At 41.3% G+C, this 15,767-nt stretch overlaps 1 protein-coding gene across 1 annotated transcript in view; it reads right to left on the minus strand.

The window, feature by feature from the left end:
• TXLNB (taxilin beta) overlaps positions 1–15,767 on the minus strand; it is an 83,057-nt gene that overhangs the window by 38,365 nt on the left and 28,925 nt on the right. The window contains exon 3 of the mRNA XM_058430757.1: positions 9,156–9,593. Within this exon, the coding sequence (XP_058286740.1) occupies positions 9,156–9,593 (438 nt within the window). The remainder of the gene's footprint in view (positions 1–9,155; positions 9,594–15,767) is intronic.

Consider the following 15,767-nt stretch of genomic DNA (forward strand, 5'->3'; position numbering starts at 1 on the left):
TACAGTCCCAAGTTAGAGTGTCATCTATTAAAGTCAAGAGACTGTACTGTTGATCATTCTTGGCCCAGGATGCAACACAGTGTTTGGCCCATGGCAAGTGCTCAGTAAATGATGATAATAATAGAATAAAACAAAGCTGGCCAGGCGTGGTGGCTCACGCCTGTAATCCCAACACTTTGGGAGGCTGAGGCGGGCGGATCACGAGGTCAGGAGATCAAGACCATCCTGGCCAACATGGTGAAACCCCATCTCTACTAAAATACAAAAACTTAGCTAGGCATGGTGATACACGCCTGTAGTCCCAGCTGCTCGGGAGGCTGAGGCAGGGGAATCGCTTGAACCCAGGAGGTGGAGATTGCAGTGAGTTGAGATTGCACCACTGCACTCCACTGCAAAAAACAAACAAACAAATAAAAAAATCAAAGCCAACTATAGCTCAAACTCGTATCATGTGAATCAAATAAACACTGTCATGAAAACAATTTTTTTGTGACCAACTAGAGGAAAAACAGGTCTTACTCTCACCTGTGATGTTTTATGTATCCTGGGATACCTCTCAGTGTGTGTACTGACATGTAAAACCATTACATGTCTTGTTTGGGAGGGATAGAAATGAGTGAGTTCAAAGGTTCTTGTTTCTTCCCACATTAAGTATCTTCTCCCTTTTGGTTTTATTTTCTGTAACTGTGAGAAGAGGTTTCTTTTTGGTTTTGTTTTGTTTTTTAATCTTCACACACACTGAGGTCTATTTCTGCTCTAGTCTGTTGTTTTGTATAGAAGGTTAACATCCGGGTGCATCGGCCGGGAGTGGTGGCTCACGCCTGTAATCCCAGCACTTTGGGAGGCCAAGGTGGGTGGATCACGAGGTCAGGAGATCGAGACCTTCCTGGCTAACACGGTGAAACCCTGTCTCTACTAAAAATACAAAAAATTAGCCAGGCGTGGTGGCGGGCGCCTGTAGTCCCAGCTACTCGGGAGGCTGAGACAGGAGAATGGCATGAACCTGGGAAGCGGAGCTTGCAGTGAGCCGAGATCATGCCACTGCACCTCTAGCCTGGGTGACAGAGTGAGACTCTGTCTCAAAAAAAAAAAAAAAAAAAAAGGTGCATCAATATGCCTTCAAAAATTATTCCTCCCTTCAACAAAAAATCCAGGAAAACAGAATTTCTATTTGTAAGTCTCACAGGAAAAGCACTAAAACTGGAGATTAATTTAAAAAAAAAAATCCAGGAAACTGGAGATGGGCATGTGCAGAATTCATAAATTACAACATCACTGACCTCAGTTTTTAAACTTCCATTGGTGTTGTTGGACTAGGGTGCTGTATGAAGTAATCATGGAGGAGGGGAGTAGACAGAGACTTGCTCATCATCTACAAAAGGCTATCATTACATCTCCATGGAAATGGGGTCATTTGGTGACAGTGTCAAACACAAGAGGAAAAACCGACTTTATTCAGGGACGCTTTATCAGGAAGGAATCACCTGCCTTCTCCCTAATGTGTCCTTCCAAAGCAAGCTTCATTTCTTCCTCATGAAAGCTAGGAAGGCATGTGAGCATGTAGCCACCACACTGCGAAATGCTCAGCATGGTAGGAAGACTACATGAAAGTGGAACCACCGGTGCAGCAGACACAGCACTGTCGCATAAGGCTGTGGTCACTGGCACAGTTTTATTGGAAGATGGAGAAATTATTTTTACATCAAAGAAACAAAAAAACTGACCGGGCGCGGTGGCTCATGCTTGTAATTCCAGCACTTTGGGAGGCCAAGGCGGGCAGATCACGAGGTCAGGAGATCGAGACCATCCTGGCCAACATGGTGAAACCCTGCCTCTACTAAAAATACAAAAATTAGCTGGTGTTGTGGCATGTGCCTATAATCCCAGCTACTCGAGAGGCTGAGGCAGGAGAATTGCTTGAACCAGGGAGGCAGAAGCTACAGTGAGCTGAGACTGTGCCACTGCACTCCAGCCTGGCAACAGAGCAAGACTGTCTAAAAAAAAGAAAAAAGAAAAAAAGAAAGAAACAAAAAACCTGAAATTAAAGGCAACTAAGCCAGCTGCAGAAATGTGGACCAGGATTTTTCTGAAACTTTTAGCATAGTAATGATTGTTTATACTAAGTTTGGTGACAACTTATGCAGACTTAATGTGTTCAAAACTATGCCTTTTCTGGCCGGGCGCGGTGGCTCACACCTGTTATCCTAGCACTTTGGGAGGTCAAGGTGGGCAGATCACCAGAGGTCAGGAGAACCAGCCTGGCCAATATATAGTAAAACCCTGTCTCTACTAAAAATTCTAAAAATTAGCTGGGCGTGGTGGCCCACGTCTGTAGTCCCAGCTACTTGGGAAACTGAGGCAGGAGACTTGCTTGAACCTGAGCGGCAGAGGTTGCAGTGAGCTGAGATTGGCCATTCCACTCCAGCCTGGGGGACAGAGCGAGACTCCATCTCTCAAAAACAAAAGTATGCCTTTTCTCTTCCAAATTTTTTTTTTTAGAACTTTGGGGTTAAATTTGATTATGAATACGTACTTGTGTACCTTTCTAACCACCTTCCTGATTTCCATGAATTGTGGCAGAAACTTAAAGCCAGAAAAGACTGTGAATGTCCCTCTTTCAAATGTTAGACCTAGATTTATATTTCACTGTTAGTTTTGTTTTTCTTTTACTATGATATGATTTCTAAAAATAAGCATGAGATAAATAATTCCTGAGCATCTATAGATATCTTTTAAGGGAAGTAAAATTCATGTATGCAGGGGATAGGAAGGAAAGTATTATTAAATTCACACTGGACTAAGGATAGGAGACCTGGGTTCCAGAACTGACTCTGCCACCAACTAGTTGAGTGATTTTTTTTTTTTTTGTGGACTCTCAAACTCTCTGGCTTTAATTTCCCTGTCTATAAAATTAGTGGCTCGACTAAATGGATTCTGAGTTCAATCTTTAAGATTTGGTCATTTCACAACTAAAATAGCTTTCACCATTTTTAGCTTGATTTAGATAACAAAACAAAAGCAACATTGTTTGGATGGCATATTTGTTATCTTAGACTATTACGGTCCACTTTTTAAATTTACAAAGGTTCTTTTACTCCTCACTGTCACCACTCATTGTCAGGGCTTTCATTTGCTTGTTTCATTTGGTTTTAAGTCCTCTATCAGTTTCAAAAATACCACCTAGCCTGTGTTTTCTTGTCAGATGTTGTTCCCTTTGGCTGACGTTTTCTATCTCTTATCTTTCAGGGGCCTTGTCGTATTTGTAGGGCAACTTTGGCCTCTCGCTCAGTAGAAGAGTGGATCTGGAGTTCTCATTAGGTCAATGGTGATGATGTGTATACACGATTACCAATAACAAAAATAAAAATATTAGAAAAAACAGTAAAATATTCATCCATCCACTCCCTACCTTGGTCAGAAGAGAGTACTAATAATTTTCCTCAAGGCTTTTCTCTCCCATCTGCTTCTGTAAACTCTCCTCCCTATCAAGGTCTGGTCTAGGTTCTAGCTTCTCTATGAATCTACTTGTCAAGCTTTGTCTCTGCTTATTCCTCTTTCCCTTGAATTCCTCTGGTCTTCTTATCTCCTTCAGAAAATTTAGTCTCCTTCAGAAAATACCATCTCCTTCAGAAAATATCAAAGCAGCAGGTTATTACTCTCTCAGAGAAACTAGAAATCCAGCTAAAACCTATGAAACAGACTATCTGGGAGAGTGACTGAATGGTTCAAAGGAAGACTAGGGGCCGGGCACAGTGGCTCACGTCTGCAATCCCAGCACTTTGGGAGGGTGAGGTGGGCAGATCACTTGAGGTCAGGAGTTTGAGACGAGTCTGGCCAACATAGTGAAACCCCGTCTCTACTAAAAATATAAAAATTAGCCATGCATGGTGGCACGTGGCTGTAATCCTAGCTACATGGGAGACTGAGGCAGGAGAATCGCTTGAACCTGGGAGGTGGAGGTTGCAGTGAGCTGAGATTGCACCACTGTACTCCAGCCTGGGCGACAGAGTGAGACTTCGTCTCAAAAAATAAAGGAAGACTATGTAAACGGATGTCTGAAGACATTTCAGAATACTGATATCCTAGTCAGGAGCCTCCCAGAAGGTACCACTGAAGCTCACTTGTAACTAGAAAGACAAAATTCATTAACTGAGCTGCAATAAATGCTCCTTAACCAATATGATGCTTGCTTCTGTACCACTTTGGTCCTGCGATGTCAGTGACACAAGGTCCATCCCTTGCTTTATGACTAATCTCGCAATCACATCAACTAGATGAGTAACATTTTTTGGCGGACTCTGAAACTCCCTAGGCTTCAATTTCCCTGTCTATAAAATTAGTAGGTTGACTAGATGGATTCTGAGCTCAGAATAGCCCTGTGAATGAGCTTTGTTTTTCTCCCAGCCCACATAATGTCAAAGAAGTGATAAATGAGAGATACCTCTGAGCCTGGAGGATGCGAGTAGGAGAACAAAGGGGATACTTCAGATGTGAACGTGGCATGGTGCTGCATAATGGGAAATCCGTTTTCACTTCTTTTATTTCAGATGCCAAGGGGAAAGTGACTTTACCCACAAGAGAGATTTTTAAATATTCCCCCAACTGCTCCAGTAAGTACTGTGTTTATTGTAGGAGAATGTGCAGCCTCAAAAGGAAAAATAAGTCCTGGGTGCTTAGGTTGTAGAGACATTTCCCAAATATTCAAGGTGTTCTGTGGAAAAAAAAAAAAAAAAAAAGGCTCTTGGCCAGGCACGGTGGTTCATGCCTGTAGTCCCAGCACTTTGGGAGGCCGAGGCAGGCAGATCACCTGAGGTCGGGAGTTTGAGACCAGCCTGACCAACATGGAGAAATCCTGTCTCTATTAAAAATACAAAATTAGCCGGGAGTAGTGGCACATGCCTGTAATCCCAGCTACTTGGGAGGCTGAGGCAGGAGAATTGCTTGAACCCGGAGGGTGGAGGTTGCTGTGAGCTGAGATCGCACCATTGCACTCCAGCCTGGGCAACAAGAGTGAAACTCCGTCTCAAAAAAAAAAAAAGTCTCTCGTTGATCCAATCAGTCAATAAGTTTTAGAAATGATGGAAACTATGCTCATCACTATTTTAGATCTTCATTGTGTATACAGTAAAGGTCAGAGAATTCTGGCAGTAAAGAAACTGTTTAACTTTGTGAAATCTCAAGCATCCCAAAGTAGACACACTTTGGAAAATGTTGCAGTAGAGAGTCAAAACATTTTAGCATCTCAAATGTACCAGTAAAGCAAATAGCATCTAATAAATGCAATGATTAAAGACATCTTTGATCAAGTACATAAGCAAAATCTAAGAATATATCTTCAGATATGGGTTGAATGACTTATTAAAATTCTCTAAGAGGTCCAAATAGGTTATAAAAGGAGACCACAGCCAGATGTTTATATTTTCTCCAAAAGAGTGGAGAAAACACTTTCTGAAGAATCAGAACCATTGCTTCCACAATCTGTTTGTGTCAAAATTACCCAGGGTGAACATCTCCCATGCTCTCCTAAAAATTTTCCTGTTCCTGGTCTTGCACTTATACTATATGACAATTAGCTTATGTGTCTTCTTTTTCCTCTCTACCTAGAGATCCTTGACTAAAAGCCATGACTTATTTATCTTTGTGCACGTAGCACAGTGCGTCATAAAGACTAGGCATTAATAAATACTCATTGTGGGCCAGGCACGGTGGCTCACGCCTGTAATCCCAGTACTTTAGGAGCCCGAGGCGGGTGGATCACGAGGTCAGGAGATCAAGACCATCCTGGCTAACCTGGTGAAATCCCGTCTCTACTAAAAATACCAAAATTAGCTGGGCATGGTGGCTCATGCCTGTAATCCCAGCTACTCGGGAGGCTGAGGCAGGAGAATCGCTTGAACTAGGGAGTCGGAGGTTGTAGTGAGCCGAAATTGCGCCACTGCACTCCAGCCTGGCAACAGAGTGAGACTCTGTCTCAAAGAAAAAAAGTAAATAAATAAAAATAAATAAATAAGTACTCATTGGGGATTTGAGGATAGGTAGAAATTTCTAGGCAAAGAAACTAGAATGTGCACAGGCCTTGTGGGAGATAGAGTATAGCATGTTCAAAGAACTGAGAGACAAGATCAGGTTCACTCCAGGCCTACAAACTCCAAATATATGTGTGTGGGGGCTCAGGAGCAGCATTTTTCACAAATTTTGCAATTGATTCTAATAAACAGTTAAGTTGGAAAACCATTAGTCTAGACAATGGCACAGTACCACTTAACTGAAAAGTAGCTAAGAAGGCTGCCAAAGCTACTTGCAAGCAACTGACAGTTTAAAATGGTGGTTACAAGTTGCGGTTAGCCTAAAAATGTTGTTTTCATGCATAATGTAGCTGTTAAATAGCACAGTGTTTACAATAATATGCTAATGATGGTGAGTGGGAAGGCACAGAAAGGTCATGAGCCCACACACACTCAATTAAAGTGGACACACCTAGATACTCTAATCCACAAGCATTGATTTTGGTCAAACACAGTCAGGTGGAATTTGGTAATTTGTAAATAGCGGCAGAATTAGGGAGTTGGAATTTTTAAAAACATCATCCTGATTATTTGGTAATTGTAAGGTTCATGCAGATTATGAAATAACTCGTGGAAGAAAGTAGAAACCCAAATTGGTTATTTTAACTTTATCCCTACTTTCTTCATATCTTTCCCCTCAACACACACACACACACACACACACACACACACACACACACACACACACCAATTCCTATGTAAAAGTTTTAGGGTGATTGAAAAATAACTTTTCTGGTTAGGAACACTTGAAGTTGCTTACCTCTGGAATGAGATTTTGTATATTGTCTTACAGAAACTTGAGTAATGACCAACTTTGCAGAGGGACACATTTGAGATGTTTGGTCAGAGAAGAAAAAATTGCTCTGTAACACAGAGCAATTTTATTATGTTTTTCCATGTTCCAAGACACTAGAGTGATTCCAACCCTGCACTTTGGAACTTGAAGATACTTAAAAGTTATTACCTGGGTTCTTTTAATTTTATACTAGTTGTGTCAAGTATGCTATCTGAATGTATCATTTAGCCCTTCTTGAAAGCACTGTAGCAATGGGTTTTAGCATCATAGCTATATTTGTAGGAAAACAGCCTGTTGCATGGCAAGAGTGATGCCGTCTTAAAGGAAACCTGCCATGATGACCAACGTTTGACTCCTCCATACCAAGGTGTTCTGCAGCAGATATGTCCAACCCCCAGGCCACGGACTGGTAGCAGTCCGTGGCCTGTTAGGAACTGGGCTGCACAGCAGGAGATGAGTGGCAGGCGACAGAGCAAAACTTCATCTGTATTTGCAGCTGCTCCCCATCACTCACATTACCACCTGAGCTCCACCTCCTGTCAGATCAGCGGTGGCATTAGATTCTCATAGGAGCGCGAACCCTATTGTGAACTGCACATGCAAGGGATGTAGGTTGCATGCTCCCTGTGAGAATCTAATGCCTGATGATCTGTCACTGTCTCCTATCACCCCCAGATGGGACCGTCTAGTTGCAGGAAAACAAGCTCAGGGCTCCCACTGATTCTACATTACGGTGAGTTGTATAATCATTTCATTATATATTACAATGTAATAATAATAGAAATAAAGTGCACAATAAATGTAATGCACTTGAATCATCCCGAAACTATCCCTCCCCAGTCCATGGAAAAACTGTCTTCCCTGGTGCCAAAAAGGTTGACCGCTGTTCTGCAGCAAGGTCTTTAAACAATGCCTGTCACATAGACAATCCCTCAGAAAGATGCTTATCTAACGTTCCCAGTGGTCATGACTTTTGGCAAGAAATTCTGAGATGTGACCAGCTGCACATGACTTTACCTAAAAGCTTGCTAGGTAAAGGACACTTACTGGAGAGTGGGTGCAGGGATTCACTGTCTCACTGCTGCCCAAGACAGCACTACTGTTTGTAAGCCCCTATTAAATATTTCTTTTGAGAAAGTGGATTTGTCAGCCTCTGTTTTTGGCCTTCAGCTCCCTTGGTCTTTGTGGGTAGGTTTGTATATACCTGCTCACTGCAGAAAAATATTCTACTCCAGTATAGGGATATTCTTGGATTTACAGATAATCTGGTTACTGGAGTTTGAACCCAGTTCTGACTCCAATGCTCATGATCTTTCACTCTACCACACAGTCTTCCAGAAACAAATAAGATGTGGTCTCTGCCCTTGATAGATTCTCCATCTAGCATGGGAGATGGGTATATAAACAAACAATTGCTGCAGAAAATTTAATGGAAAACTAAGGAAGGTGATGCTAACTCTACCTGGGCATGTCAGGGAAAGTATCACATAGGAGGGGGTATTCGTAGTGAGTGTTTCCACCAGGAAAAACAAGCAGAGGGACTTTCCTATGTACAGTAACATGCTTTCACTCATAGTTAAAAAAATTAACATTCTCACCCTTTTCTCACAGCCATTGTTGGTGTTACCAATCTCCCATGTTCTCCTAAAAAATTTTCCTTTTCCTGTTTTTGCACTTCTCCTATATAATTAATTTACATGTCTTCTGTTTCTCTATACTTACAGCTCCTTGACCAAAAGACCATGACTTATTTATCTTTGTGCACCTAGCACAGTGCCTTACAAAGACTAGGCATTAATAAACACTCATTGGGCACTTGAAGATAGGTACAGATTTCTAGGTAAAGAAACTAGGATGTACACAGGCCTTGTGGGCGATGGAGCATAGCATGTTCAAAGGCCTGAAAGACAAGATCAGAATGACTAGCTATTAGGCAGTAGTGGTGGCAGTGGTAATAGAGACAGAGTGTTCAGGTAGGTGATGTTGTAGGGTAGAGTAATCTGAGATAAAACTGGGACTGGTTGGAGTTAGATCATTAGGATCTTAGAGAACATGTTAAAGATTTTGGAGCAGTAGGAGGCCATGGAACTAAGGGTCAATGGGTAGCACTCTGAAAAGTTCATCTGAGCTCCATTGAGGGGTAAGGGCTGGGGACAAATACAGCAAGGGAAAATACAGAAGGCTACTACAGTCATCCAAATATTAGATGTGGCTTTTAGCGAAGGTTGGAAGAAGTGCCCCTTTTTTTAGGAATACCATACAGAAAAGTCACATGTTTGAACATAACTACTTGCCTAATCCTTTTAGGATTTTCTTTTCCAATTTTTGCTCTTTATTGCTGATGGGCTCTTTCACAGTGGATGGCTCTCCAGAAGCAACGGGTTCTCTTCCAGCCTCTTCAGTTGTTTCCTCACAGTCCCCATCCTCGTTGTCAGGTGATTCTGCATTCTCAGGCTGCTCACTGGCCCTGGCGGAGCCCTCTTTCCCTGCTGTGCTGGCAGCAGACCCATAAGTGTTAATGATGTCTTCCAGCTGTCGATTCAGCTCTTCAGAGATATCGGGGTGCACACTTGCCTCTTTCTCTGATGGCTGGACTGGGGTTGAAGAATCCTGGCCATCTTCCTTCTCCAGGCCATCGTGACTGGGTAATGATGAACTGTCACCTGGAGGTGTTGACTGTCTTTCCGCTGAGAGCTGTTCAGAGTGATTAGCCTCCATCTTGGGAGTAGTATCTAGTGGTAAGCACAGTTAGGCTTTATATAGCTAACCTAGTTGCTACATATCAATGCTACATTTCAATGGTAAGGATATCCCCCAAGTGAATACCAGCTAATTATGGTCTCTAACATAGAGTGAATGTCCTTTCACAAACCATTGATGTTACTAAGGGAGGAGACCACCCCTCATATCGTCTTATGCCCGATTTCTGCCTCCAAAGAAGTAAAAACTAAAAGGCAGAAATGAAATCCACAGGCAGACAGCCTGATGCCACGCCCTGGGCCTGGTAGTTAAAGATCGACCCCTGACCTAATTATGTTATCTATAGATTATTAGATAATTATAACCTAGAGATTAATTAGGTTATGTTATCTATAGATTACAGACATTGTATAGAAAAGCACGGTGAAAATCCCTATCCTGTTTTGTTCTGATCTAATTACCAGTGCATGCAGCCCCCAGTCACATACTCCCTGCTTGCTCAATCAATCACGACCCTCTCACATGCACCCCCTTAGAGTTGTGAGCCCTTAAAAGGGATAAGAATTGCTCACTCGGGGAGCTCGACTCTTGACACATGAGTCTTGCTGACGCTCCCGGCCAATTAAACCGCTTCCTTCTTTAACTTGGTGTCTGAAGGGTTTTGTCTGTGGCTTGTCCTGCTACATTACAATTATTAAAGTAGGGACAGTGGAAAGTTGTTCTTCCAAATCAAGTCACGCTACTGGCATATTTTTGCTTTTGATCTTCAATTTTCAGTGGTATTCCTTATTATTCACATTAAGAAAGTAATTCATGCCTTTTTTTTTGTGGCCATATTTGTCATTTTGCTTACACTCGTCAGTTTGTGTTATCATTTTCCTGTATAATTCTATGTAGATTAACAATCACTGGGGATACATGACTGTATATATTTAAAATGTTTAAATCTAAAGTGGCATTAGTTTTCTTTCAGTTAAAATATTTAATAGAAGAGCCATTGAATTTATTTGAATGACTCATAACAATAACATCTCTAAGCTCTATTTGACCCATAAATCAATATTTTGCTTAGTATGAATATTTTGATGTAAATTCATTATTACACCGGATAGAGGAGACATTTCTCACTTTTCTGGCATTTTCTTTTTCAGATAAGCAACACAAATGCTTTTTTTGAGGCTTAAACTGGCATCATTTTTAGATTAAGACAGGGAATGAGGGAAGGTATAAATAAATAAACCAAGTAGTATGGAAACACGGGCCGGGTGCTGTGGCTCATGTCTGTAATTGCAGCACTTTAGGAAGCCGAGGCGGGTGGATCACTTGAGGCCAGGAGACCAGCCTGGCCAACATGGTGAAACCCTGTCTCTACTAAAAATACAAAAATTAGCTGGGTGTGGTGGCGGGCACCGGTAGTCCCAGCTCCTTGGGAGGCTGAGGTATGAGAATTGCTTGAACTTGGGAGGCGGAGGTTGTAGTGAGCCAAGATTGCGCCACTGCACTCCAGCCTGGGTGACAGAGCAAGACTTCGTCTCAAAAACAAAACAAAACAAAACAAAAGCATGATGATGCTTATAACAACAATTCCTTAAATTTCTATAATACTCTTTTATTCCAACATGTAAACCAATTTTTTAAAAGAGAAAAACAGATTACAACTTTCTCTTCTAAGTCAGGAAGCTCTAGAAAAACAATGATTTTTAAGAAGTAGCAATGTTTCATAAACGAGGAGACCAACTCAAGAAATAATTCAGCAATAATAAGGGCGCTTAGGAAAGGGTGAGAGATGGAACTGAGTCAGAGATTCCAGGGTTTCTGACTATTACCACTTCAAGGGTTGCAATAGATTTGGTTTAGGCCTTTAAGTTATGGTGTATTTTATTAGTAAATAATATTTAACAGTGATGCTGCTAAATAGCAGCATAAAAATATGGCAAGATCCTCATAATTCGCAGGTTTTGCTGTTGTGGTAACATGAAAGTGAAAACAAAATCATACTGTTCTACAACTGCACAGCTTCCTTTTCCTGTTCTCAGGGCAGTAGATGTCAATCGAATGCTCGGACACCAACAAGAACAGAAAATTCAACACACAGACATTGCCACCGACTTGTGATGCTCACCAAACACTCATAACTTAGAGGAAGTACTTTACTTCTTTCACTGATTTGAATTCACCAACTTGATTATCAAATAATGCAGCAGTTTCATTATTTTCATCACTGGGATTTCTTTATCCTGACCTCACTTGTTGATTGCACTCATCTATATATAACTTAGGCCTCCCCTGAACACGGAGAAAGACACACGGCACCTGCTGTCCATCCAGAAGTTATTTTAAGCTATTCTAAAATGAGTCATGCCATTTAGCACTTCATCCTTGAAAATCAAGAGAATACTTTTTCAGTCAAATTGAAAACAGTAAACATTTACTGGCTTAAATCCATACGTGGGTTTTAAAGTCGGGGAGACTATTTTAGGATGAAATAAAATCTCAAGTAAAATGAACTTCAAAATAATTAATTTAAGATAAGCTGTCCATAGGAGTTTTACTTCGGTTAGTCTAAATGCAAGTGGCTGTTTGTATTTGATTTATTCTTTATGAGATGCCACAATCATTGATTTTTTAAATTCTTACTTCCATGGCTATTCTTTAAACTCCTGTTCCACATTTACTTTAAAACAGAACAGTCATTATAAAGCCCAGGATAATTAAATTCCTAAAAGTAGCCTCAAGACAAGTTAACAAGAAGGAAAAAAACAAAGTCAGAGAACTTTGTTACTTTTCAATCATCCATTTTATATTATGTGGCAAAGAAATTATTTCTAACTTTTATCTTATATAAACTTTATTGCCTTATTTTCCCCTCCCTAGGGAGAGAACTTTTCACTTGTGTTGGCTATTCCAGATGACTATCACAGACACATCCCTCCCTAAGCAACACATTTTATTTATAAATACAACAATGAAAAGTTCTCCAACAGTTCACTGGCAATCTCAAAGTTGCAAGTTTCGAACACCGCAAACCGCACCCTACATCTTCTCACAGGGCTTGGGGGAGTGTTTGTCATACTTACCAGAAGGCAAGAAGCTAAGCAAGAAGAGAGAGGAGAGGAAAGAGGCAGGAAAAAGCAAGTCAGAGCTGCAGCAACAGCAGGAGAGGGCGGGCTGGCTGTGTTCTTACAAGAGAGAGAGAAACCCAATACACACACACACATACACACACGCGCGCACACACACACACATGCCACAGGCACTGATGGAGGCAGCAGTCTGGAGGAGGTGGGGGTAGGGAAAGGAACATCGTATGACACAGCAAGGGGAAAATACACCCAAGCTTCCCTAGCTGTCGCCAGGGGAAATATTTTAGCAGAGAGAAGCAGCTGGAAGATCTCATCAGACTCTCCATGTTTTGTTTGTCCTTTCGGAAATTTAAACTCTGAGTGTATCACCCCCTTTGCAAATGCAGTCTTTCACCATTGTTGTCCTTTTTGGGTAGAGATCAGTTTTTCTTACTTCTTGGTTTATCTCCAGTGTGGTGGATGATTCATCTTCTTCTTTTTCTTGCGCTAGCTTAATTAGTGTCAGGTTTCTTATAGGAATCATGGAAAAAGAAAAACAATGGCATAAGAACAGGGAGGTGGTGGAACCATTTTAATTCTGATGTCATTGTTTGGTTTGTTTGCAAAGTTTGAAATAAACATGTAGATGGTGATTTTGGAGCTGAACTGAGTATAACCTTCATGCGCGTGGTAATTGATGTGACCTTGGAGCACAGTCTTTCCCAGGTAACTGTTCCCATCTCAAACAAACCCTCAGGGAAGCAGTCTGCTTTTTCTTCCTTAGTTGGTAGCTTTCCCACACTTTGTAAATCCTCAACATGCTCCTTGATCCTCCTCAGAAAAAGAAACTTTTTTCTGATTCACCATAAAATGCCTCTCTATTAATTTACATCCATTCGCCTTTTATTTTTCTTTCTGGAGCTTGTGTTCCCATACTTCCAAAGCAGATTCCTCCATCAGTTTCTGCTCTGGGGACAGGCTAGGCATAGTGGCATTCCTTGTGGGAGGCAGAATAATGCCACCCAAAAGATCTCCATGTCCTACTCCCTGGAACCTGTGAATATGTTTCATTACATGATAAAAGAGACTTTGCAGATGTGAGTAAGGATCCTGAGGTAGGGAGGTTATCTTGAACTATCTGAGTGGGCTCAATGTAATCATAAAGGTATTTATTTATTTATTTATTGAGACAGAGTCTCGCTCTGTCACTCAGGCTGAAGTGCAGTGGTGCAATCTCAGCTCACTGCAACCTCCCGGGTTCATGCAATTCTCCTCCCTCAGCCTCCCGAGTAGCTGGGATTACAGGCGCCTGCCACCACATCCAGCTAATTTTTGTATATTTAGTAGAGACCAGGTTTCGATGTGTTGGCTAGGCTGGTCTCGAACTCCTGACCTCATGATCCACCCACCTTGGCCTCCCAAAGTGCTGGGATTATAAGCGTGAGCCATTGCACTCAGCCTCATAAGGGTCTTTATAAATGAGGGAGGAAGGCAGTACGGTTGGAGGCAGAAAAGGAGATTTGATGACCTCAGCATAGGTCAGGAAGCTTCTAGAAGCTGGGAAAGGCAAGGAAACAGATTCTACTCTAGAGCCTCCAGAGGGGATGCAATCCTGCGACACTGATTTTAGATCAAAGAAATTCGTTTTGGATTTCTGACCTCCAGAAATATAAAATAGCAAACTTATGTTGTTTTTAAGCTGCTAAATTTGTGATAAGGTGTTATGGCAACAAAAGGAAATGAAAACATCCCACCCCCAGTTTTGTCCTACTTATTCTCTGAGTTTAGGGGAGGCATAAGTTATATATAGATGAGTGCACCCAACAAGCAGAAGTCGGGATAAAGAAATTCCAGTGTTGAAGACAATGAAGCTGTTCACTATATTATTTGATAATTAAGTTGGTGAATTAAAATTGATGAAAGAGAAAAGTACTTTCTTCTAAATTAATGAATACTTGGTGAGTGCCACAAATTGGGTGGCATTCCATCCTGGACCGTAGCAAACTGACCTGATCAGATCTCTTAGTAAATATAAACAAGTCAGTGCTTTTCAAATTTAAATAATGTATAGATTCACTTAACAGAATAACTTAAATAATGTGGAAATTATTTGAAGAATTGTATTATTATTTGAACCTACATGTACTGCTAAAATGAAAATACGATAAACTCCTTATGCTTACATTAGTTATATAAATTTTAAAATGTGTATATTTTAAAGCCTACAAAATCAATAAATGTGACTCAAATTAATAACACTACTTTTATGTGACAGATACTGTTTTGCTGAACTTAAATTGCTACGTGCAACATGAATACTATATTGACTGCTGGGTTTTTTGAGTTTCTGGTACTCTACTACAATGTGGTTTGGGAATTTCCTCAACACTTGATTCATTCAAATTATTACATAGTTTTTATTCATATGGCCTGCTATGATTTCATGGGGACTTCATTTGATACAGGTGCATCATTTACTGCTTGCTATGGTCTGAATGTTTGTGTCCCCCCAAAATTCACGTGTTGAAATCATAAACCCCAAGGTGAGGGTATGAGGAGGCGGGGCCTTTGGGAAGTGATTAGATTATGAGGGTAGAGCTTTTATGAATGGGATTACTGTTCTTATAAAAAAAGATCTGAAAGAAACCCCTTACCCCTCTGCCATGTGAGGTTTCAGTGAGAAGAAGGCCTTGTACGAGGAAGTCACCAGACACAGAATTCGCCTGCACCTTGATCTTAGACTTTCCAGCCTACAGAACTATGAGAAATAAATTTCCATTGTTGGCCTGGCACGGTGGCTCACGGCTGTAATCCCGGCACGTTGGGAGGCCAAGGCAGGTGGATCACTTGAGGTCAGGAGTTCAAGACCAGCCTGGCCATCATGGTGAAACCCTGTCTCTACTAAAATACAGAAATTAGCTAGATGTAGTGGCGCATGCTTGTAATCCCAGCTACTGGGGAGGCTGGGGCAGGAGAATCATTTGAACCCAGGAGAAAGAGGTTGCAGTGAGCCGAGATTGTGCCACTGCACTCCAGCCTGGGCGACAGAGCAAGACTCTGTCTCAAAAAAAAAAAAAAAAAAAAAAAATTCCATTGTTTATTAGTCACTCAGTTTATGGTATTTTGTTATAGCAGCCTGAATAG

Source organism: Hylobates moloch, unplaced genomic scaffold, assembly GCF_009828535.3.
Source record: "Hylobates moloch isolate HMO894 unplaced genomic scaffold, HMol_V3 SCAFFOLD_2, whole genome shotgun sequence".
Taxonomy (NCBI): Eukaryota; Metazoa; Chordata; class Mammalia; order Primates; family Hylobatidae; genus Hylobates; species Hylobates moloch.